Below are 25,162 nucleotides of genomic sequence, written 5' to 3' on the forward strand. Positions count from 1 at the left end.
ATAATATTTGATGTTCAGGGAAGAGTTCGTGACCGAAATGCCAAGGGAGAAGATCTTGTTTGGGCAATTAGAGGAGGTGGAGGCAATTTGGAATCATTGCCTCCTGGAAAGTGAAATTGGTTCCTTGCCATCAACTGTGACAGCCTTCGGGTTACTAGTGTCAAACTATATATATATCAATCAAGATAATAAACAAAAAAGATTATGCTGCAAATTCTGCAGCAGCTGCTGTTATTTACAGATTCAAACTCCCCAATAAAACAAGCTGGTACACATTAATCACGGTAATCTTTAATTAAAATAAACTTCAAACTGGTAGTAAGATTGAATTGAGTATTCCAGTCATCAAAATTTAGAAGAATGGATAGTACTATACTGACTTGTGAAACACATTAAACGTAAGGGATTGATTTGTAGTTATTCCAAAAAAATATGGACCATTCATGTGGATAACTATCCATCACACAGTGGTGGACCATAAGGATTTCATCAATGGGAAGTCCAATCTTTTACTGCTTTCTGCAACACTGAAAATGGCAGCAGCTAAAACATTATCACCCCATCCTTTTCCTTCCATTTTTCTACCCTCGAAGTCGAAACTGAGCAGCAACACTACTGAATTATTCAACCATCGCCACCACCGACACCACAACCGTCAACCATGGCTAGGACAAGCTGGAGTGATCTCCACAAGACCAAAGAGGGTGATGATTCGAGTCTCCTCTCAGCTCCAGGAACATCTCCTGTCTTCCTCTGTTGTTATGGAACAGCTTCAAAACCAAGAATCCATGTTTGTAGTTGCAGAAAGTGCTGCTAGTTACTCATTGGCTAGCTACTACACTTCTCTGGGACTCTTTGTCATCTCTGTTCCAGGCCTCTGGTCTCTTATCAAGCGCTCTGTTAAATCCAAGGTCCTACTTCTCTTCCTTCTGTTTCTTCTTCTGCTAATATGTTCTTCTTAGCTGCCCATTTTCTGTTCATTTCAGCTTAGTTATTCTTTACTTATTTTTTTTAATTTATACTTGTAAGATGATTACTTGAGTATTAATTTTATAATTAAATGATAATTCTAGTGCCTTGAATTAGGAGTAAAGTAGATTGTAAATTCTTTCTATAATCTTCACTTAGAGGCGTAGCCATCAATTAGTGGTTTTCTATCTTAATTCCTAGTAGAAATTAAGAATGAGATGTGGAAATTCAGCACCTGCTCTTAGCTAATCATTGGCAAACGTCAAAAATGCCCTCCAATTATTGAGTTTGATTCAATTTAATCCCCGAACAAATTTTAGTATATCTATTGTCCTTAAACATTTTTTATTTCTTAATTAAGGTCTTATGTTAGAATTCCTTAACATAAAAAGTTAATTTCTCTATAAAGAAACATTTGTTTCTTGCAAGAATAAGTACAATTTGGATGGAATCGATTATCAAATATAGATGAAAAGACTTAATTGAAAATTTATGAAACTTGGGAATAAAATTGATACAAAATCTTTTTTGGTGGCAAAATTGAGACCAATTCTATAGTTGTTGGAGGGGTTTGTCTTTTTGAGGTTTTCCCTTAATTAGTGTGTGTGCGGGGGGGCGTATTGCAGATTGTGCAGAAAACATTTACAGGGGAAGGGGAAGGGAAGAAAGAACCAGCTCAGGTTGCGGGAGAAATCTTATCTTTTTTCACTCGCAACAATTTTGCTGTCACTGGTAGAGGAGAGACCATTACGTAAGCCAATCCCCACCTCATCGTCTTCATTATACTTCTCTGTGCATTCTTCCATTGTGTAATTGTGCAGCGCCTAATGTTGTTCCTATGTTCAATTGTGTGTAGGTTTGAGGGAATGATGGTTCCAAACCGAGGCCAGGCAGCATTGCTTACTTTCTGCACTTGCATTAGCCTCGCTAGCGTTGCGCTTGTGCTTACCATAACTTTTCCAGACTTTGGTAACAATTGGTTCTGGATCACCATTCTAAGTCCATTGGCGTAAGTGCTTCATGCCGAAGTATTAATTGACTTCTTTCAAGTGTCTCACCCTATATAGGTGCACTGATGCTTTTAAGATGAAATGCATGCAGAGGAGCGTACTACTGGAAGCGAGCATCAAGGAAAGAGGAGATCAAGGTTAAAATGATGGTTGCAGATGATGGGACCTTATCAGAGATCGTTGTTCAAGGTGATGATCAGCAAGTAGAGCAAATGAGGAAGGACCTTCAGTTCAGTGAAAAAGGTATGGTGTATGTCAAAGGCATATTCGAGAGATGACAAAAGCTAAACCAACTAGTTTAATATCCATTTGAATTGATTCAATATTCTTGCAGTCAGAGACCAAAAATGTCCTGCTTGAAAAATTTTTGAGATGTATATTGTCCGTAAATGTAACCAATTATCTTGTTTTAAGTTGGTTTTTATACAGAATTTCTAGCTTGATGCCAATTTTTAGCATTTGATGTTTGATTAAATCTTGATATAGAATGAAAACTTGGAAATATAGGCATTCATTGAATCATTCATAGTTGTCGGACCAGCCCGGGGACTGACTAGGGAAAGGGCTTGGGTCACTAGGTTATTACATCACGCCAAGTCAAATTTTTTTAATCAAAACGGTATAGGTTAATTAGGTCACTAAAAACCTGGCTAGGTTTCGCTGGGCAATGTTTTTTTGTTGTTTTAACTTGAAATTTGAACTGAGTAAGGTTCCAGGTCGAATTTCCCATGTCAACCCTTTGGGCCTTACCCAAGTTTAATGGGCAATGTTTTTTTGTTGTTTTAACTTGAAATTTGAACTGAGTAAGGTTCCAGGTCGAATTTCCCATGTCAACCCTTTGGGCCTTACCCAAGTTTAACAAGGATGAACAGGATCATTGCTTTTTGCGTTCAAACAACATGCCCTTTTCAGCTTCGTTTTTTTAGCAGTATTATGAAGGAGGTTAATTATCCAACTTGTTGCGCTAAGATGTGATGTTAGGATTACTTAATCAAAAGGGTCATCAAAATATCTTAGCTCATCTATAGGAGAGCTAGAGAGGAGCTTCAACTCTTGAGATACAGCCAAAAAAGGAAGAAAACATCAAATGGTTTTTCAAGTTCTTCCATTTTTTCAATACCTTCCATGATTACCTTTCCTTAAATCCAGCCTCAAGTCATGTGAGGCACTCATTTCTCAATTTCCTTTCATTTTAATCGTTCTTGATTAATAATAGTTCCACCCCATTTGTTTTTCCTTCTTAATTCAATCAATGTTATTGTTTTGCCTCCATTTTTCCTTAACCAGCCAAAAGGGCAAAGTCCCATCACATTGCTTTCTCAGTGTGCCGCAACGGTAGTCACCATGCTTCCTCCCACAAAAACCTTGTACAGAGTTCAGATGGAGACTCAAAGAACGAACACAACTTGTAACTAAAGGAAAAAAGGAAAGATCTAAATGTAGGTTGTGTATTTTGTAGTTTTACACAAGGTTGTAAAATTCATTTTGTTTATGGTAGATGTTTTGTTTTTTCAATTAGAATGAAATGTTCAGTTTCGGAGTGTTTCGACATGCCATTTCGGTGTTGTACTGTTCATATATATATATATATATATATATATATATATATATATATATATATATATATAAAATTCAACAAACATAATTTAAATTTAAGATAAATTAATTATAAATTATGCAATACAAATACAATGTCAAACAAATATAATTTTAAAATTTTAAATAGTCAAGACTATCTTTAACTTAAAGTAATTCAACTTAAACAAAATATTATGAAAGTAAAATGTTTTAACACAAATATTTTAAATATAAAGTTAGGTCAATGTTATCAAGGCTAATGGGATCTAAAACATCTCTTGTTTTGCTCAAATTTCTACAAAGTATATACATGAAAAAAATAACATGAATATAAACCATACATATTAGTGATAAATTTAATTTTAAAAAATTAATACTATTGTTATTGAAAATAGTAATGAAAAAGAGCTTCTTATACTTGAGTGGTTTAATTAATTAAATTGAACTGAGTTCAATTTGATTCAATGACTTTTCAAGACCGGAACGAAACATGTGAAATAAAAACGGAATATTCCGGCCAAAATTTAGCTGAAAAATCCAGAATGGACTAAGATTTGAAATGAAATAAAAATTATTTTATTTTTTTAATTGATATAAAATATTTCAGCAATTCCAAATAAAACGGAATAAAATTTACAACCTTTATTTTACATATGCATTCATGCTTGGTTTTCACCTTATGTACTGGCTGTTTAAGTTATTGTTAAGGCTCGGATTCATCCCCAACATTGTCCATTGTTCTTTGCCAATAGACTAGCATAGAAAATCAACAAAAACACAAGCATTAATTAATAATTTACACTTATATAATGTAAGAATCATCATGGTTAGATAGGAACAGGGGACAAGAATCATGGATTTGCATGAAGATCTTCACAAACAAAACATGACTCGAAAAATAATAAAGAATTGTAACAGAAAAGAAAAAACGAGGAAGGAGACAGTAAGTTTCAGGTCATACGTCAAGCAAACCAACCCGCTACCTCGGCTAGGGTGCTCTATCAGAGCCCTTCAACAGATATTATTATTTATTTTTGGACCCCCATGAAAAAAAATCAGAAAAAAATAAAGAAAAAATTAAATAAATATCAGTGGAAAGAACATGAAAAAAGCACAAAAAATTATTAAAAACTAGTTGAGGATCAAAATATTCAAGGTTAGAAAAAATTTCAAAGACTAGTTGAGGATCAAAATATCAAAGACATGCACCCTTGGTCATCTTGTACCGTGAATTCTCCGATCCAGAAAGTGACACAGAACTAAACGTGGATGCCACGGCCTTTATTTTAAATTTTCAAAATAAGCAGGAAACCATTAGATCAGCAGACCCCTTCTTCTTTTTTGCTCGCCTGTATATTTATCAGAGAAAAAAGGTTAGATTTGGATGGATTGCTCTGATATCATGTCAATAATAAAAAGTAATTGTCTGTATCAAATAAATCATCCTCTTTATCTTATTGAGGGTTGATTTGGCGGCACAAACTGCTTCTTGCGTGAAACACGAACCAGTTTTGCGGCTGGCTTAATTAATTAACTGCTTCTTCTTCTCGTTTTTTTCGTTGTTATTATCCTAACAAAACTTACAAGTTGGTCCCCAAAGTTTCAAACATCACTCTCATGGGCAGGAGAAAGTGCCCGTTAAGTAAACATGTTGACTCCTTACTCTTAATTTTACTAGTCAATTAACGCGTCTGAACTCTAAATTTTTCAGCTTAATGTTTCAATCATGGACCCAGCAACATGAATAGTGTTCTAGAGGAAGCGGGAGTGACAAGAATGTCTTATAGGAGTTGGTGAACTACGGTATTGAATTGTCAAAAAAAAAAAAAAAAATTAAAATCATGAGCTCCACATGATGGTCAGCAAGGTTGATGAGAGATTAGAACATGAATCTAGGAGGTGTTTTGCACATCTTTTGTTTTATGTTTTAATGTGCCTTTTTCAAATGTATTTTAGGTTTTAAAATTATTAAATTAATATTTTTTTAGTGCTTTTAATAAATTTATATATTAATATAAAAAAATTATTTTAATATATTTAAAATAAAAATCTATTTTGAAAAGTATTATCCATCACAATTAATATTAATAGTGTTCTAAAGGAAGCGGGAGTGACAAGAAATGTCTTTTAGGAGTTGGTAAACTGCAGTATTGAATTGTCAAAAGAAAATATATATTAAAATCATGAGCTCCACATGATGCTCAGCAAGGATGATGAGAGATTAATTAGAACATGGATTAGGAGGTGTTTTTGCGCATCTTTTGTTCATGTTTTAATTTGCTTTTCAAATGTATTTTAGATTTTAAAAAGATTAAGTTGGATATTTTGTTTAGTGTTTAAATTCTAATGAATTTTATATATTAATGTTAAATTTTTTTTAAAAAAAAAAATTTAAATAGATATTTTAATATATTTTCAAATAAAAATATATTCCAAAAAATATTACGCATCACAATTCAATTTACTTTAAACACGTAACCCGAAACCACACAACTCAAGTTTGACCGAACCAAATGTTGACGTTATGATTGACAGAACTCAATTTTAACCAACTAGCCAGTTTTCATTGTCAAAGATATTATTCAGAGCAGACTTGTCCTCGTTGAAAGTACAATAAAAGATATTAGTTTTCATTGTCAAAGATATTATGCTAAATTTACTATAAATTCATCCAAAGATCACAGCTCTCTACAAGAACCGTAGAGACATCATTTCTTGGAACACACGGAGAAATGGCTCCTTCAGGTTCTTCCTTTCTGTCAGTATTTGTATTCCTGCTAGTTCTATCTCCTTCATCCATAGATTCACTCTCAATTAAGGATAGCTTTTTACAATGTCTCTCCAAGAATTCTGAATCCTCCTATCCTTTCTCCACTATCTTGTACACCCCAAACAATTCTTCATTCACTAGTGTTTTAGAGTCATCTGTTCAAAACCTCCGGTTCTCACAGCCTACAGTACCGAAACCTGAGTTCATTTTCACACCGTTGTACGAATCCCACATCCAAGCTGTTGTTGTTTGCTCAAAACAACTTGGAATTCACCTTCGTGTCCGTAGTGGAGGCCATGACTATGAGGGACTCTCTTATGTCTCTGAAATTGAGCATCCTTTCATTGTTGTAGACCTTGCCAAGCTTCGGTCAATTAGCGTTGATATCGAGGATAATAGCGCTTGGGTTGAGGCCGGTGCCACAACTGGAGAGCTGTACTATAGAATATCAGAGAAGAGCAACACTCATGGCTACCCAGCTGGTGTTTGTACCAGTTTAGGTATTGGTGGGCACATCACAGGAGGTGCATACGGTACCATGTTCAGAAAATATGGCCTTGCTGCAGACAATGTCATCGATGCTCGTATAATTGATGCTTATGGAAGAGTTCTTGACCGAAAAGCCATGGGAGAAGATCTATTCTGGGCAATTAGAGGAGGTGGAGGAGGTAGCTTCGGAATCATTACTTCCTGGAAAGTAAAACTGGTTCCAGTACCTCCAATTGTGACAATTTTCGGGGCTGCTAGGACCTTGGAACAAGGTGCTACTAAGATCCTCTATAGATTCCTGCAAGCTTCTGATAAACTCGACGAGAATCTCTTTTTCAGAGTCAGTACACAGTTGGCAAATGCTAGTGAAGAAGGTAAGAAAACAATATCAACTTCCTATAATGGATTGTTTCTTGGTGATGCAAAGAAACTCCTCCAAGTCATGCAAGAAAGCTTCCCTGAACTCGGTTTGACAAAACAAGATTGTATCGAAACAAACTGGATCAATTCTGTGCTATATATGGGCTTCTTCCCTAACAATTCAACTCCTGAAATCTTGCTTCAGCGACAGAATTTATTCAAGGGCACCTTCAAAGGCAAGTCCGACTTTGCTAAAAAACCAATACATGAATCAGCACTTGAAGGTTTATGGGAAATGATGTATGAAGAAGATACCCCTTCTGTAGCATTTATTCCCTACGGTGGAATGATGAGCAAAATCTCAGAATCTGAGATTCCTTTCCCGCACAGAAAAGGTAACATGTTCTTTATCAGCTACATGACTACCTGGGAAGATCCTTCAGAGAATGCAAAACATATTGATTGGATTAGGAAGGTTTACAAATACATGACACCTTATGTTTCCATGTATCCAAGGGAAGCATACCTCAATTACAGGGACCTTGATTTGGGCATGAACAAGAATACTAACACAAGCTTTAAGGAAGCAAGTGTTTGGGGTTCTAAGTACTTCAAGGGTAACTTCAAGAGATTGGTAAAAGTGAAGACCAAAGTTGATGCTGGCAACTTCTTCAGGCATGAACAGAGCATCCCGCCTCTTCCAATTTCTATGAGGAAAAGAAAGTGAAGAGGAATTATCCAATAAATCATGCCTCCTTGGATTTAGTTCATTTGATGGAGGAGGCCAGCCTGTAGAGGTTGCAAATAATAGTTGGGACTACACTTTCCTGCCTTGTTTGCAAACTTCAATATTTTACCGTCATTTCTATCCAACTAGGTTTTGTAATAAATTATTGAGATGACGATTTTCAGTCATCACAACACATAGTGCCTTTTATTTTGTTTTATGAATAAAAAATATACTTGGACCTCTACAATATGACATACAATGTTCATTGATTTTATTATTGTTAGGACAATATTTTTTCATCAGAGAACCCTTTTGTTATAAAATCTATAATTATATATATTAAATGCACATTATAATTTCTTAGACTTTATGACTCTTCAACTTAATCTTTTAGTTTTTATTATTATTAATGTGGGTGTCCGGGTCAGCTTGTGCGCATCTCGACTAATTCTACAGGCCCTAAAGTTAATGATCATGTAAGCTTCTAGTGGCACTGAGGGGACTCGAACTCGTGACCATTGAGGAGTAAACTCAAGGCTTGACCAGTTGAGCTACCCCTCAGAGTTATCTTTTAGTTTTTCATGACACTTGGGTTTCGTAATGTTTTTTAATGTTCTCATTTTCTTCTCCTATAAATAAACTATTTGTCTTTTATTCTAATCATTGAGAAAAATATACAAGAAAAAGGTATGAACTTCTCTTTTAAGTTTTATTCTGAATATGCATATTCTTACTTGTTTTTTTATTTTTTAACACGTTATTAGCATGATTACTCTACTTAATTTATATTAATATCTCGGCACACATGAACTCCTATGTTACGTGTCTTGTATCAATTTCAATACTTTTTATCTTTTCATTATTGTTTGTACTTTGTGGAATATATTTAGCTCTGTAACTTATTTTGATTTTTTTTATTCATCAATATTTAAAGCTCTTAAAGAACTAGTATTGTAAGTTTTTTTTTTAAGAATTAAATAAATTAAGACTGCTATTTAGTTCTTTAGAAATACTAGTTCTTCAAAAACTGTATTTAAATAAATTAAATACAGTTTTTGAAGAACTAGTATTTCTAAAGAACTAAATAGCAGTCTTAAAAGATTTTTTTTGCTTTTATATTCATGATTTTATTTTATTAATTGTTTTTTTATAGATAATATTGAATCTGACGAAACTTGAATTTACTGCTCCTGATATATCTGGGAATCACTTTTTGTCATGAATCCTTGACGCCAGGATTCATTTAGAAGCTATGAATCTTGGAGAAACCATTAAAAATTATATTATATTTCTCAATCCACATACAAGTGTGTGATTAAAATTTTTATTTTTGTTTTTAAAAAATAATTATTAATCTGAATATTTGCGGGCAACCTCAAGTTGCTCTCAAGTTCTAATCACGTCTAAGTTTGTGTCATAAAATTATTTTCTACTTCAGTTTTATTTTTATTTTTAAGAAATGATTATTAATCTGAATATTTACGGGCAACCTCAAATTGCACTCAAGTTCTAATCACGTCTAAGTTTGTGTCATAAAATTAATTTTTTTAGCGAATTTGATCTTTCCTGTGTTGGCTAGGATCATGAAGTTGCATCTTGGCTAATATCATGCGATTTGTTGCTCATATAATCATGTTTAATCTATGTGCTACAAGTATGGGATATGATGTTGTAATTATGTTTTCATCCCTTGTAAAGCTCCCTAGCTCGTTTTCCATATAAATAGTTGTAAGAACTTGTAGAATAAACACAATAATATAAAAGAAGTCTCTTTTGTTTTCTCTCTAGTATACATACGTTTCTTTTGTAAATTATCATGAGCATGATCAACACACCATGTTTGATGGCTCTATGTTTCCTAGACACACTGTTGATTGTGAAATTATCCTGCATATTGAACACACCTTGTTTGATGGCTCTATATTTTCCAAACAGTATTGATTGTGAAACTATCCTGCATATATTACAGGACATTAACTATGCACATGATTTCCTGTTGGGGCTCACTCATTTCAAACAATTCTTCTCATCTGATTTGAAAGTGTGGGCTAGTGAAAACCTATTAAATCTTTAATAAGAATCATTATAACTTAAAAGCTTAAGTTGTTAGGTAAAGTTTTTGATTACTTGGTCATTAAAGTATAATATCATGTTAAAAAACTATCTTAACCCAAAAGTTTGAATTATTAAGTGAGATTTCAAGTTAAGAAAGAAAACTAAAAGGTGTAAGGAAAACATTGTTCACCTATACCTATAAACAATGTGAAGAACTTACATTTCTTTCACTTGACATACAACTATTCCTTCCTCAGAGTATCAAAAACAACCTGTAGGTGCTCCAAATGAGACTCCAGTTTGGGGCTATAAATGAGAATGTCATTGAAATAGACGACGACAAATCTGCCCATAAATGACCTTAATACCTCATGCATGAACCTCATGAATGTACTAGGAGCATTAGACAGTCCGGATGGCATGACCATCCACTCATATAACCCCTAGTGATTTTTAAAGGTTGTCTTCCATTCATCTCTCGGTCTGATTCTAATATGATGATACCTACTTTTGAGATCAATCTTGGAAAATACATTAGACCCTTCCAATTGATCTAACATGTCATCTAGACACAGTATGGGGTACTTGTATTTTATTATGATCCAGTTTATGGCTTGATTGTCCACACACATACGTCATGACCCATCTTTTTTTCAAACAAAAAGGGCTGGCACGGCACAAGGATTCATACTTTCTCGGGTTTCTCTCTTGTCTTCTTCAACTGCTCCCACCAAGTAAATGTCCTTCAACCAGAACCTTGGTCTTTGTCTTCAGCTCGGTCATCCTGAGATTCCATCTGGTGATCCCCTCTAACCAAAACCAAAATGTTGCCTTCAGTTCGGTTAACTTGAAATCTTAATCTAGAGACCCCCTTTAACTAGAACATTGGTCTTTGGCTTCAACTCGATCAACTTGAGATCCCATCTAGCGATCCCCTTTAACCAAAAACAAAATGTTGCCTTCAACTCAGTTAACCTGAAATCTTAATCTAGAGACTTACTTTAACCAGAACCTTAGTCTTTGTTTTCAGTTTGGTCAGCCTGAGATCTCATTTGGCGATCCCTTTTAACTAGAACTAAAATGATTGTTACTTCCCAGTCGCGGGGTTTTGAAAACTCGGTGCTTCTTGAAGATTCTTCCTGATAACATGGTTGATCTTCTTCTTTTATTGAGAATTTTCTAATAGTAAGGTTCTTCTCACTTTTCTTCTTGATTGTAAGGTTGAATTTCTTGGTGTTTGCTGATTACGAAGTTCGAACTTGGATTCCTTGCTATCATAGATCAAAGATTCTTTCTTTGTCCACTCAGATTCATCAAAATCTTGTTAGATTTCATTAAGGATTTCTTTTGTAAAAATACAAAAAATACAAAAACATTTATGCAATGCTTTGGGGTTAGATAACGTGCAAGCATCCTTACCTAGTTTGAAATATAAGCCCCCTTCTTTGATGCTCCATCTTCATAGGGTGCCTTTTTTTACTATTTAAAAGTCTTCTCTATTTTTTTGATTCATTATCTCATTCGAGTTTATTGTTTGTCAATCCTCCATTTAAATATAAGTGTAGTGCCCATCCTGGGTTGTCCGCCATGAGTATTGCTCTCATTGTTTATCAAGCTTAACCATGCCCCGAAGTGTGGTGTTGTTTGTTTCATCATGAAGGAGCTTAACAAATCATTTATTTCCTGGATTCTCTCAAGAATTTTTTCTGATTAGCTCTATGCATCATGCCAACAATCATCAACACGTTTTCTAATGTCGACCTCATCTTAGATCGTCAATCAACCACAAATTTAATTACCTTCAGTTGAAACATACTTTTCAAGTATATGTTATCATCAACCTTCATGGAATTGTCAAGTCATCCACACATGCATCTCATAGCTTGCAGTTAAAGGCTCATTATTGTATGCTTAATGTTCTTCTTAATGAATTCCTCATAGCCCTTCTAATCAGATTATGAAAAGAAATGTGTTGTCATCATCAATGATATTTCTTTTATCACTCATATTAATATGGTGCACCTTGAATTAATGGGTTTCAAAGCAAATTGTACCCTAGTTAGTCTTGATGGCATGCATATTTCTAATATTTATCCATATGATAACATCTTTTAAGAGTCACTATATTTCAGAGGGTAAATCAAAATTTCAGACATGAAGATGTCTTTCAATTGCAGCGTTACTCTCAACTATTGTTGGAGTTCATTAAATCATAGGTGTTTGTCATTGCAAGATGTTAAACATAGCTTTGATGGATTTTACTAAATTATCATTTGATTATCTTCTTTTGCCCCTCATGTAATCTAAATATTGTTTGTTTTCCTTCCCATGGTCCACTATATTGCCCCTGACTGCTCAACTTTCCAACAATGATCAAGAAGTGTCGATGTCATTTTTGTTGAGGACTTTGTAAACTCGATCCATGGTCTTTTTGTTCAAGAATTTTCTTGTTCAGAAATCAACTCGCACATTTCCATGATCATATCTATTCAAGTATAATTATTGAAATGAAATCATAGAGATGTTAGTTTTTTAAAGTATTTTTGAAAATCAAGTTTCTTTGGTCAAAGACCCAACATATGTCATTCAATACATATAGTCATTTGATTGTTTTGTATTTTGAAAACAGAAATTGACATATTGTAAGATTAAAATAGTTTTTCTATGGTTCATTATGTCAATTTTAATCTCTGATTTTAGGTGTCATTTAATGGTACATGACAAGGTGACCTTCTGTGAATTTCAATACTAGAAGGTTTTGAGTAAAGATCAAGGTTCCATTGAAAATTTCTCTTTTGAGCATCCATTTTATCAGCATGTATAATAACCAATAGCTTAGTTCGTGAGGCCACGACCCTTATGAAAAAGCTCTTCAAGTTATGAGAGCGTCATTTATCAATTCAAATTGCTTACTTGATTAAAAAGAGCTTTTAAAAGCATGTAATGCAGTCTATCGTTCATGGCTATGAAAGAAAGGGAAATTCACAGGCTTAAAAGGTATTTGAGGGTTTTAAAGACCTAGGATCAACATCAACTATTCATTAATTCTGTTTCTCTTGATGTCTTTGTAGAGTAAATGACATATAACCATGCTATATATTTCATTAATAAATCTTGTTTCCTAAAACTGGACAAGAAACTTCATCATAATCAAACAATAATCATGCCTCACTCTTAACAGAATTTTTGATCAGTCAAAAACTTTCAGTGTTATCCATCAAGGTTAAACATTGGCATATAACCATGTCACTCCTTTCATTGTCAATCTCAAACGTAAAGAGAATATTAAAGCTCATTGCTCATCATTTATCTTCATGAGAATCTTTTAACTCAAATTTCAATTCAAATGATCAAGGTTTTATGTCAATCATTAGCCTTATCACTCCTTAATTTTATTTCACTATCTTTATAAAAGAATGACATATAATCATGTTCACCTAAAAGATCAAAATTATTTTAATAGATGTAAGGCAAATCTAACTTTTTCCTTTGATGGATAACTAATCTAATTATTTAAAGACATAAAAGGCTTTATTAAATACCAAAAGACATGTTTGTAGCTCAATTTTGTTTTTAGTATTGACTTTTGGTATTTGTTGTGTCTTTTTTAATTAAAAACCTTTTTTGCCCCTCTAGACTTGATATGTATTTTGTTACCTTTAACCTTGACTTGTCTTTTAAATGTAGACAATTTATACTTTTTGGCATTCATATAACATTCCTCAAAGTTTTCTTGGATGCCCTTCATTTTATGGTTTTTTTTTCACTTTTAGCCCTTTTTCTCAATAGTTGAGCTTCCTTTCTTAGCATTCTTTTTTACCATTGGTTCTAATATTGTCTTCATCTTTTCAACCAAAATGCTCTCGTTTGCCCCTAGTGTTAGGGTGTGTTCTATGTCAGGGTTTCTTTTTGAAAGAAAGATTCTATTAGGCTTAAATTGAGATTATAACGGATATATATTTTAAGAATTGTGAAAGAAATAAACAAAGATGATCCTTTCTCATTTCAAGAAGGGTGGGTTAGAATCGATAAATTTTAACCTCATCCAACATAATGATTTGGACTTGCAAGGAATTATAATTCGCAAGCCCATGACTACTGAATCCACTACATGTCATTATGCATACTTTTAAATTTAGCTACATGATGTGCGGTTCAATTTCATATTCAAAATTTGTTTAGTCACTCCATATTGTTTATCAATACATTTTAACAAACATCGAGTCATTTCTATAATCAAAACACTTTTAATCTTTAAGAATTGATTTGCCTTAATTTTGCATGTTAGAGTTTGGTCAAAATATTTTATCAAAATACCTTTTAAAGAAACATTTTTTTTATTTCAAGACAATAATAAGACAAAGAACAAAGAACAATTTATTGAAAGTTTGTGATGCACTCATGATATAGGTAATTGCATATTATCTATGCCTCGTCAGCATTTTGCAAGCTAATGGTCATTATTAAAGATAGGGGTGACTATATAATAGGTACCATTATTCTTCACAAACTCAATTTGTTCCTTGCTTACCAACTTTCAAACTTGATACTTGAGATTTTTGCAGTTTTCAATCAAATAGCCTAGGACCCCACCATGATTTTCACATCTCTCATTTGGATTATACCACCTAAGAAATGATGGTTGCATGGGATTTAATATAGTCGAGGCAATAAGTCCATAGTCTAACAAATGCTGGTAAACAAACTTAAGTGGCAAATGTATGTCAATCTTTGACAAAGGCATTTGAGCAGTTAATGTTACATCAAGACCTAGTTGGACCACATAACTAATATTTCCCACCTAAAAGTCATATTCTGATTCATCTCTCGTTATTGTTTTGGAACCCCTGGTAGGCCTTCCAATGTTTCGCATTTTAATCGCTTGCATAGTTCTTTCAGCAATCCTCATGGCTTCATAGAAATTTTGAGCTGAGCTTCCCATCAAATGCTCATAATAAAAGGATTGGAAGGTGTTGGCAAACAACATTATCATTTCTATTTCTATCAACGAAGGTTGGACATGTGTTGTGTATCTCACCATCTTTTTTCATGGCCATCAGGCTGATTTTGTTAAAAGCAGTTTCCAGATTGAATTTATATTGCTTCAAGAATACGTTTACCAGATCCTTTCACTTATTAATCTTAGTACTTTCAATCTCATATATTAGCTCAATGCAGACCCTATGAAACTATCCTGAAAGAAATACATTAGCATTTTATTGTTATGGATCACTTCAATCATCTTGTTATAGTATGATCAGAGATGGGTGTTTGAGCATTTTAACCCGGTGTACTGATGAAGCTAGGCACTTTAAATTCTTTTAGCACCATAATGTTTGGAACCAAACAAACTTCAATTGCTAATACATGGTCAGTTGGATTATTTCCTTCAACTGCTCTTAATCTCTCTTTTAAAGTAGTCAATTTATCATAGTCCCTGAGACCGGTAGACCTATCATCAGAAGTTCCTTCCATTGTTAGATCCATGGTTAGCTTGAGTTGGCTAGATATGGCAAAAGGAATAAAATGTCTCTCAATTACCGAGTCTGCCCTAAAGTTCTGAGATGTGTGAGGGATATAGGCTGATGTTACTTCCACAAGAGGCTATACAAATGTTCCCTTTCCATTATTGAAACCCAGCGCTTCTTTGAGCAGATTTGTGAGTCTAGCTACTTCACATTTGATGCTCTCAATTTTCTTTTGACAATGAGCCTCTATTTAAGCCCTTTCTTTGTTTTCTATATTTTCTCTTAGTCAGGTGTAATAGACCTTCGGTGGGGGACTTACATTTTAACCTGTGAGCATGCATGTTAAATGTATAAGCATGTTTTTATACAAAGAACTCGCACTTCAAAGGATGACACATGGTTGTAACTCTTGCATGATGAATAAGAATTTTGATTTTTGCCTAAACTCTACAATGGAAATTTTTTAAGTGACGATCATTGTGTCACCTGTAAGTCATAAGCTCGAGATGCTTTAAGGAGGGCTTGCCTTGATGCAAAATTAAGGTAGCACATACAACCTAAGAACATGTTCTATTCATTAAGTGAGCATGAGTAGGTTTTCTATCTAGTCTTAAAAGGGTCTCATATCTGCCCTCCTAGATCAGGATAGTCGGGAATGGTATGAGAGGAAAGGATAAGGAATTCTTATCCTTTATCAGTAAAAAAAAAAAGAATAAGAGTCATCAACTAGTATTTTGGTCACTAGGAACCGTAATTGGTCTTAGAGTCTAAGAAAAGGAACTAATTGTGTATAGAGAAGATATTAGCACTCATAATACGTCTTACCTGAGATAAATTGCATTGTTTATCTGTCTAATATAAAGTAAGAAAATATTGTATTTTCTAATTGTTGGTCTGTTTATGGTCAAAGAAAAGTCCTTATTAGTAAAGAGATATTTATCTTATCAGGTTAAGAACGTAATTGTTCTAATACCAATATAAAAATAACTGTCTTTTTATTTAATATTATAAATATATCTTATGTATAAGTTCATAATCCCATATATTAAAAAAAACAATTTGTTTTGGTATTTTTAAAATTTCAGTAGAAAACGAGTATTTTTTATATTGGATCAGTATTTTACAGTATAAGTCTACAACTCTGATATTAAGTGAAATTTATTATCACTATACATTACGTACTTCAAAATTTTAGTGTAGTAGAAAATATGTTAAACAACTCTATGAATGCAAAACCTTCCTTGCTATTAGAAAAAATTAGGAGAGAAAAAGGTAAGGAAGCATTGTGAAAGACTATTCTCTTTCAATATCAAATAAATCTCATAAGAGAGGAAGTCTTGTATGCTTAGATTAAAATGCTTTCGTGAATCAGACGGTGGTAAGTCAACTTGTATTATAAAGGTAGTTTTCGCTTACTGTCTTGGGACAAAAGAGATGGAGATAATAGAGATATAAATGTGTTTGATTGAAGAGAAACAGACAGAAACATTAAAAAAAAAAATTATCTCTAGAACAATTTTGAAGTAATTTTTTATACTTTCGAAACATGAGGTATAGAGAGGATGTGTCTCTATAAACTATTTATTATTTTTTATTCCTAAAATATCCTTGTAAAAAACTCTAAATTCCAAAATTATCAAACTAAAACATGCAAGAATAAAAGTTGGTTGACCTGAGTCACTAGTTGAGGCTCAGGTCACGGGTTGGGTTGACCCGAGTCAATCTAAGAATAAATGTGGTTATTATCATTGTTTTAAAAATCAATTTGGGGGTCGACCCAGGCAAGCCCTAAGTCACAAGTGGGTTAATCGTTGATCCAGGTCAATCTAAGGACAAAAATGATTATTATCATAGTTTTAAAATACGACTTTAGGGTTGACCCGAGTTAAGGCTCTAGTCACGTGTCAGGAGGGTCAACTCAAGTTGACCAAATCAATATAAAATAAAAGTGGTTATTATCATAGTTTTAAACATGGATTTGGGGGTCAATTTGGAGTAAGGTTCGAGTCACGAATTAGGAAGGTCAACCTAGGTCAATTTAAGGATAAAAGTTGTTATTATCATAATTTTAAAACCCGACTTGGGATCGAATGGGGCGAGGCCTAGGTCATGAGTCAGTAGGGTCAACACGGGTTGACTCGAGTCAATGTATGGATAAAAGTGGTTATTATCATAATTTTGAAGTATTGATCAGTTATGCTTGGAATATCGGGTGATTTGGAGTAGTTAAGTACTGATATATTATAATTAAATAAAGATATACATTAAATAGATTATGTGAATTGTATAGTAGATAGATTTATAGATCAATAAAACATGTCTATTATAACTCAATTTTTTATCCATATTTTTTTAAAAAAAAATTTAACATATAAAAAAATTAAAAACATGTTTTCAATGAATTTGCCTTATTTTTAACATTTTCAGTGTCGTTGCAAAAAAATTTAAATTTTAAAAAAGATTCCAACATTTTTTTTTAACGCATCATTTTTAAAATCATTAATTTTTTTATTATGTCTGTATTGATATTGTTTTTCTAAAACAAATTAAAATATAGAAAAATAATAAGAACATATGCTTCGGTAACGTCATCATCAACAACAGTAGTGGAAGATCTTCCTTCCAATAGCAGCCAATAAATATAATACGAATATAGTAAAAAACTACATGTTTTCTTTTCAAGAATGGGTCAAGTTTTTAAGAACCAAATACTGACACTCCCAACCATCTAGGTGGTGGCCCAGTGGTAAGAGCTTGGGACCAAGAGGTTTGCTCCCTCTGTGGTCTCAGGTTCGAGCCCTGTGGTTGCTCATAGATGGCCACTGGATGCTTACATGGTCGTTAACTTTAGGGCCCGTGGGATTAGTCGAGGTGTGCGCACTACCAGAAAACCGGAGAAAAGCAACGGAATTACCGATAGAATATTTCCGTCGGTAATTTATACCAACGGAAATAATTCCGTCTCAAAATCTATCGATATATACCGACGGATTTATTCCGTCGGTGATTCCATCGGTATATACCGACGGAATATTTCCGTCGGTATATACCGACGGTTTCGCCGACGGAGTATACAGCTCGTCTGGAAATACGCAACGGCATGGTGACGTCAAGCGATTTTACCAACGGAAATTACCGAGGGATTCAAACTGAGATAGCTGTACAGTGACGTGGTGATTTCACCGACGGAATCACCAACGAAAGTAATCCGTCGGTGATTCCGTCGGAAAAAACCATTATATGCACCCATCTGCCGACACTCTCTTCCTCTGTTTCTCCTTCTTCTTCTTTCCCATCCCACCTCTCCTCTCCCAAACTGCAGCCAAACACCCATCCCAAACTCTCCATTATTCTCAACACGAGCACTCAAGTTTCTTATATCTTGTACGTGGTCACAATATCCGTTTCTTGTAGATTTTATCATTTTTTTGTAAGTAAATCTATCCTTTTTAGTTTTAATATTTAATTGTGAATTTTATTGTTTTAGTATATGTATTTTGTTAACGTTTGTACTTGTTTAATTGTTATTTGTCAAAGAAACTTGTAGTATGAATGTATAATTTTGTAGTTGTTATAGTTTGTTTTAGATTTTGTCAAATTATATTTGTTTGTAAATTGTTGAAATTTTGTTTGAATTACACCGAATTAAATGTGTCGTTGTGATGAAATAAATAATTAATAGCTTGTTTAAGTGTCTTGTTTAATTGTTATCAATTATATTTCGAAGTTGTGATTAATTCTGTAAATTTATATATGTATAAATTTGTATGTATGAACGTTGATAGTTGATAGTTGATAATTGATAATGAATATTTAACATAAGTGTTGTTTTAGTTTGTTGGATAATGTCGGGGAAAACCAATATTTTTGTTATGTTTTATAGAGGTTCAATAGAAGTCATGGATGATCGTTCATGGATGTATCGGGACTCACCCCAAGGATTGCGGAGGATGGATTATTGTAACGGTGTCCAGGGTTTTATTAATTTCGCAACATCTATTCCGAGGAATTTTACTGATGGCGGTATTAGGTGTCCATGCAGGAAGTGTAAAAATTTAAAGTTTCTGCATCAAGATGTTGTAACGATGCATCTTCTAACCAAAGGGTTCATGGAAGATTACTTGTGTTGGTATGCTCACGGAGAACTATTTGTTCCTGATGAGAGCATGGAAGAACAGGTGGTTGGGTCAACTTCTAGTGCTAGTAACATGCATGAAGTTGGAAATGAGGACAGTAATCCTTACAGGAATATGGTTATGGATGCAATGAGAATGAGTGAAGATAATGTCAGGGAATGTCCAATCGTAGAAGAAGAACCTAATGCAGATGCAGCAAGGTTTTTTGATCTGTTGAGAGATTCTGACGAACCATTATGGGATGGCTGCACGAACCACAGTAAATTACCAGCCGTAGCACAGGTGTTCACTATCAAGTCAGATCACGGGTTGAGTGAGGCCGGTTATGACAAGATTATTGAATGGGCGAGAAGCATTTTACCTGAAGGGAACAGGCTGAAAGAGAACTTCTATGCTGCCAAGTCCATGATGAAACCCCTCGGTTTAGGATACCAGAAAATTGATATATGCCCTAACTTCTGCATGTTATACTACCTTGAAAATGCTGAGATGACCGAGTGCATGACATGCGGGCATTCCCGTTACAAACCCAGAACTGGTAGAGGGTTATTGGAAGACCAATCTTCTCCGCCATAACCTTGACGTCATGCACATTGAAAAGAACGTGTTTGAGAACATTTTCAACACCATCATGGATGTGAAGGGGAAGACAAAGGACAACATCAAGGCTAGATTGGATGTAGCGTTGTTCTGTAACCGTAAAAATATGAAGTTGGTTTGTGATGGGTCACGGGTCGCAAAACCAAAAGCAAGCTTCGTGCTAGAGAAAAACGCACAACTACTAGTCTACAAATGACTTAAGAGTTTGCGTTTCCCCGATGGACATGCCTCGAACATATCAAGGCTGGTTAATACGGAGGAATGCAGATTATATGGAATGAAGAGTCATGACTGCCATGTGTTTATGCAAACACTCATCCCATTAGCTTTTCGTGATTTGTTGCCAAAGGGGATATGGGATGCACTAACGGAGATTAGTCATTTCTTCAGAGACATATGCTCCAGCAAGTTGAATGTTGATCACATTGAAAGGCTTGAAAAGAATATCGTCGAGACAATATGCAAACTTGAGATGATATTCCCTCCATCATTTTTTGACTCAATGGAGCATCTACCCGTACATTTACCGTTTGAGGTAAAAGTTGGAGGACCGGTCCAGTACAGATGGATGTATCCATTCGAGAGGTTAGATATTACAGTTGCTATGACATTTATAATTAAATGTTTTTATTTTTATTTTAATGTTTTTAATTGATAATTTTTTATTAATATATATATATATATATATGCAGGTACTTGTTCAATCTTAAAAAAAAGGTTAAGAACAAGGCACATGTTGAGGCGTCAATATGTGAGGCGTATATTGTTGAGGAGATCTCAACATTTATCTCATACTATTTCGAACCTCATTTGAGAACGAGGATAAACCGTGTTCCACGGCATGATGATGGCGGTGAAGTGCATTCAAGTGGGAACTTGTCAATATTCTCCAATCCTGGACGACCCACACCTAAAAATGCCATGAGGGGAAGATATTTGTCTGAAATAGAGTTCAGACAAGCACACAATTATGTCATATTTAACTGTGATGAGCTGAGACCTTTTATTAAGTAAGTAGATGTTCGACTTAAACTTTGTCAAGGGTGTACTATTTATGTTTTGTGATACCATACACTCATATAATTTGGAACAACCTTGCAGGCAACATCGACGATACTTACTGTCCAATAACTCACAGCTGACCGAATCCCAGATCTTTCAATTACAAGATGAACAATTTGCCACATGGTTTAGAACACATGTAAGTCCTATCAAAAACTCATTATCTCTTGCAATGTAATTAATTGTAGTCAATGTTATATAATATCCGTTTATTGATTATTGTTGTATTTAATTTACAAGCTAGGTTTATCAAATGGGAGGTAGTGCTACTATTTCACTGTCTTTACTATGTCTGGGCCCTGAAAGAAAAGTCAAGTGCTATAATGGATATTTTGTCAATGGATATGTCTTTCATACTGAAGAATACGGGTATGGAAGAAAGACATACAACAGCGGTGTTTGTATTAAGGGATCGACTTCTAGTGAGTTTGAAGTTGACTACTACGGTAGATTGGAAGAGGTCATCGAACTGCAATATCATAGCAAGCAAAATAGAGTGTTTTTATTCAAATGCTATTGGTATGACACAACTGACAGAGGAATCAGAGTAGATCCTTACTATTGTCTCGTTGAAATCAATTCAAAAGCTAGACACCGCAACGTAAATGACGTCTTTGTTTTTGCAAAGCAATGCCAACAAGTTTATTACACATACACCCCTTCCTTTAGAAAGGACCGATCAAGAGTTGATTGGTTATCCGTTTTAAAAACAAAACCCAAGGGTCGTGTCGAGGTTGTTCAGGATGAGAACGAAGACACAAGTGTGATAAATGAAGTAGCTAGTGAGTTGGTTGAACCATACCGAGTTGCTCCGTCGATTGACTTATAAGAAAATTCGAATTTTCGTGTTTTCAACGATAGTCTTGTTGATGTTGACGCAGAGGAGTTGAATGTTGTTCTGAGCTCTACTAGTGGAAAAAAGAATGTTGTTGAAGAAGATGATAACGAAATTGAAGAGTGCGATGAAGCTGATGATAATAATTCAATAGAGGACGAAGATGAAAATTCCGACTAACTAAACATGTTATAAAGCCTTATTTTTATAATGTAATAATTTGAAACATGAAATATTTATTCTTCTTTAAGGGTCAGCCTTTGTTATTGTGTTGTGTGTGCTGTAAGATTGCAATTCAAGATTTTTTGAGAGGGTTACATAAAAAAAAAAAAAAAAATTTATCTTTTCACCGACGGATATACCGACGGAATATAACCCGTCGGTATTTCACAGAGAGTTGCAAAAAAATTACGGGATTTTGCCACATTCACCGACGGATTTCCGACGGCTTTTCCGACGCTAATACCGACGGAATCACCGACGGGTTGCCGCACGCATGTCTGACACATGTCCGTCTGCACTATTACCGACGGCATTACCGACGGACCACGCATGTCTGACACATGTCCGTCTGCACGAATACCGATGACATTTCCGACGTAATAGACCGACGGCATTACCGACGGATCACGCATGTCTGACACGTGTCCGTCTGCACGAATACCGACGGCAATTCCGACGGAATTGCCGACGGATTGAAAAGTTTGGTGGGATTTTTGATTTTTTTTGGTGCGCATTTCAATTAATTTCTGACGGCATTACCGACGGAAATTAATTGCACCGACAGCAATTAATTTCCGTCGGTAATCCCGTCGGAAAATAAGCTATATATACCACCCCCCCCCCCCGCACCTTCTCCTCTTCTCCTCTTCTCCCTTTCACTTCTCTTCTTCTCTTCTCCCTTTCTCTTCTCCCTTGCTCTTCTTCTCTTCTCCCTTTCTCTTCTCCTCTCATTTATATTTAGCTTTTAGAAGGATTTTATTGTTTTGGTGGTAGTTTTAAAAGGTATGTATTTTTTTTTCTTTATCTTTGTATTTTTTTATTTTAATTATGATTATTTTTTTTGGTGTTCTTTGTTTTGTATATTGTTTGTAGATAAAATCTTAAATTCAACACATTATTAAGGTAAGCATTTTTTATTCCCAAATTTATTTTGAATTGATATAATGTTTTTTAGTTTTGTGTATTGTTTGTTTTGTGTTTATGTTGTGTGTTGTGTAGTGTTTTTTAGTTTTTTAATTTTATTTATTAATTTTAGTTTTTTAGTTTTGATATTATTGTTTGTATTGCTATAATTGTTATTGTTGAATTTATGTTAAAAATGTTAGTTTATAAATATAATTGTTATTGTTGATTTATTTTAAAAATGTTAATTTATATATATAGAATTGCATTTAATTAGTTTATCTTAATTTAGGATATTATTGTTTGTATTGCTATAATTGTTATTGTTGAATTTATGTTAAAAATGTTAGTTTATATCCGTAAATTTGAATGTATGACTTTAATCTAATGTTTGTAACTCTAAGTACCAATTTAATAATGAATGTTCATAGTTGTAATTCTATATGATGTTATTGAATAAAATGTTGTGTTGATGATGATGAGTTGGGTTGAGATCCAGGATGATTGGATCGGGATGTGAAATAAAATTGGAAGTGTAATATGATTTTGTCGACAACTTGGGACCCCCCAGTACAGGGGAGACTCTGTCGAATTTTTTTTAAAATAATCGAAGTTAATTATGTAATTATTCGTATACATTTGTGTAGATGCGTAGAATGAAATCTACAGCACGTCGTCAGAAGACGGTTGCAGCTAGTTCTTCTAGCAGCGAGGAGGACGTATCCTTAGGTGCTGATCACGGCGAGGAATCTACGCCAACTTGTGATGCTGCCTCTTCTAGCGCGGTTTCACAGCGCAGAAGCGGTGTGCCTTCACAGCGGGGTCAATTCACCCGCAAGTACCAGGCACAATGGAAGGATGACCTCTCAATGTAAGTTTGTTTAGGTTTTAGTTTTTTTTTTATATACTTATAACATAATTTATGAACAACTAATTAATATTAATTACTACTTTTATTTAATTTCAGGTTCACAAACATTGAGGCTGCAAGGACTATAACATTGGCGTTTAAATCGTCAATGGAGATTCCATTGTTTCAATGGAGCCAGGTTTCCAAACATCCTGAGTGGAAACCTAATATCGATGCATGGTTTAAGCGATTTCAGGTCGGTGTTAATTTTTAATTTCCAGCTTATTTGTAATAAATGATTTTTATAATTTTATATCTTGTACTATTTTTATTTTATATGAATTATTTATATACACAGAACAAATTTGAGAGGGATAGGGCGGACAACAATGTTGTGAGGAGGGTATGGGAGAATCACGCGGCAACTAGGTAACATCGAAAATAATATTTATTTTTGTTTTATAATTTTATGTTTTAAATTCTAATTTGTTACTATGGAAGTAGGTTGCGTGATTTTTGGTATGACACCCAAAAAAAATCAAAAAGACATGCGAGAGATAACGGTCTTGAAGGATGGAATGAGGTGGTGGTTTGGCAGGAATTCAAACCGCCATTCATCTCGGGGGAAATATGGACGGCATATATTGAGCACGTGACCTCAGAGCGGTTCTCACGGCGCTCACAGTCCGGCGCCGACAACCGGAACCGGCAAATTCATGGTTCGGTGACCACGCACACTGGCGGATCCGTCCCATTCAGCGCACATGCAAAGCGGATGGTAAGATTAATTTTAATGAAATATATCGTTAATTAATTTGTCATTCCTTATAATATATTTAACTTTCAACCTATTTTTTCCTTACAGACTGCGTCTCTTGGACGTGAACCGAGTCCAATGGAGCTGTTTCTAGAGACGCATGTGCGGAGTCAAGACCGCCAGAAGGGGGCGCAACAGTTCGTTGATAACCGTGCTCAGCATTTCATGGTATGTTTGTTCAACCATTTTATTTTGTAAGTTATTATGTAAGTTATTATGTTTAATGTATTGAATATGATGATTACTTTTTATTTTTATTTTCAGGAGACCTATAATAATCGGTTGAGGGAGAGATATGGGGACAATCC

The 25,162-nt window shown here is 34.3% G+C and overlaps 2 protein-coding genes across 2 annotated transcripts; both read left to right on the plus strand.

The window, feature by feature from the left end:
- The first annotated feature begins 478 nt into the window (after window positions 1-478).
- Window positions 479-2,428, plus strand: LOC7480407 (protein COFACTOR ASSEMBLY OF COMPLEX C SUBUNIT B CCB1, chloroplastic). Its single transcript, XM_002298998.4, has 4 exons — window positions 479-911; window positions 1,596-1,720; window positions 1,826-1,978; window positions 2,071-2,428. Exons 1-4 carry the CDS (start codon window positions 534-536, stop codon window positions 2,255-2,257), a joined length of 843 nt encoding a protein of 280 aa, XP_002299034.2. The 5' UTR covers window positions 479-533; the 3' UTR covers window positions 2,258-2,428.
- Window positions 2,429-6,231: 3,803 nt separating this feature from the next.
- Window positions 6,232-8,167, plus strand: LOC7480408 (berberine bridge enzyme-like 13). The gene has a single exon (XM_052450118.1). The coding sequence runs from the start codon at window positions 6,290-6,292 to the stop codon at window positions 7,901-7,903; it is 1,614 nt and encodes a 537-aa protein (XP_052306078.1). The 5' UTR covers window positions 6,232-6,289; the 3' UTR covers window positions 7,904-8,167.
- The last annotated feature ends 16,995 nt before the right edge of the window (window positions 8,168-25,162 follow it).

The sequence above is a fragment of the Populus trichocarpa genome, chromosome 1 (genome assembly GCF_000002775.5).
Source record: "Populus trichocarpa isolate Nisqually-1 chromosome 1, P.trichocarpa_v4.1, whole genome shotgun sequence".
Lineage (NCBI taxonomy): Eukaryota > Viridiplantae > Streptophyta > Magnoliopsida > Malpighiales > Salicaceae > Populus > Populus trichocarpa.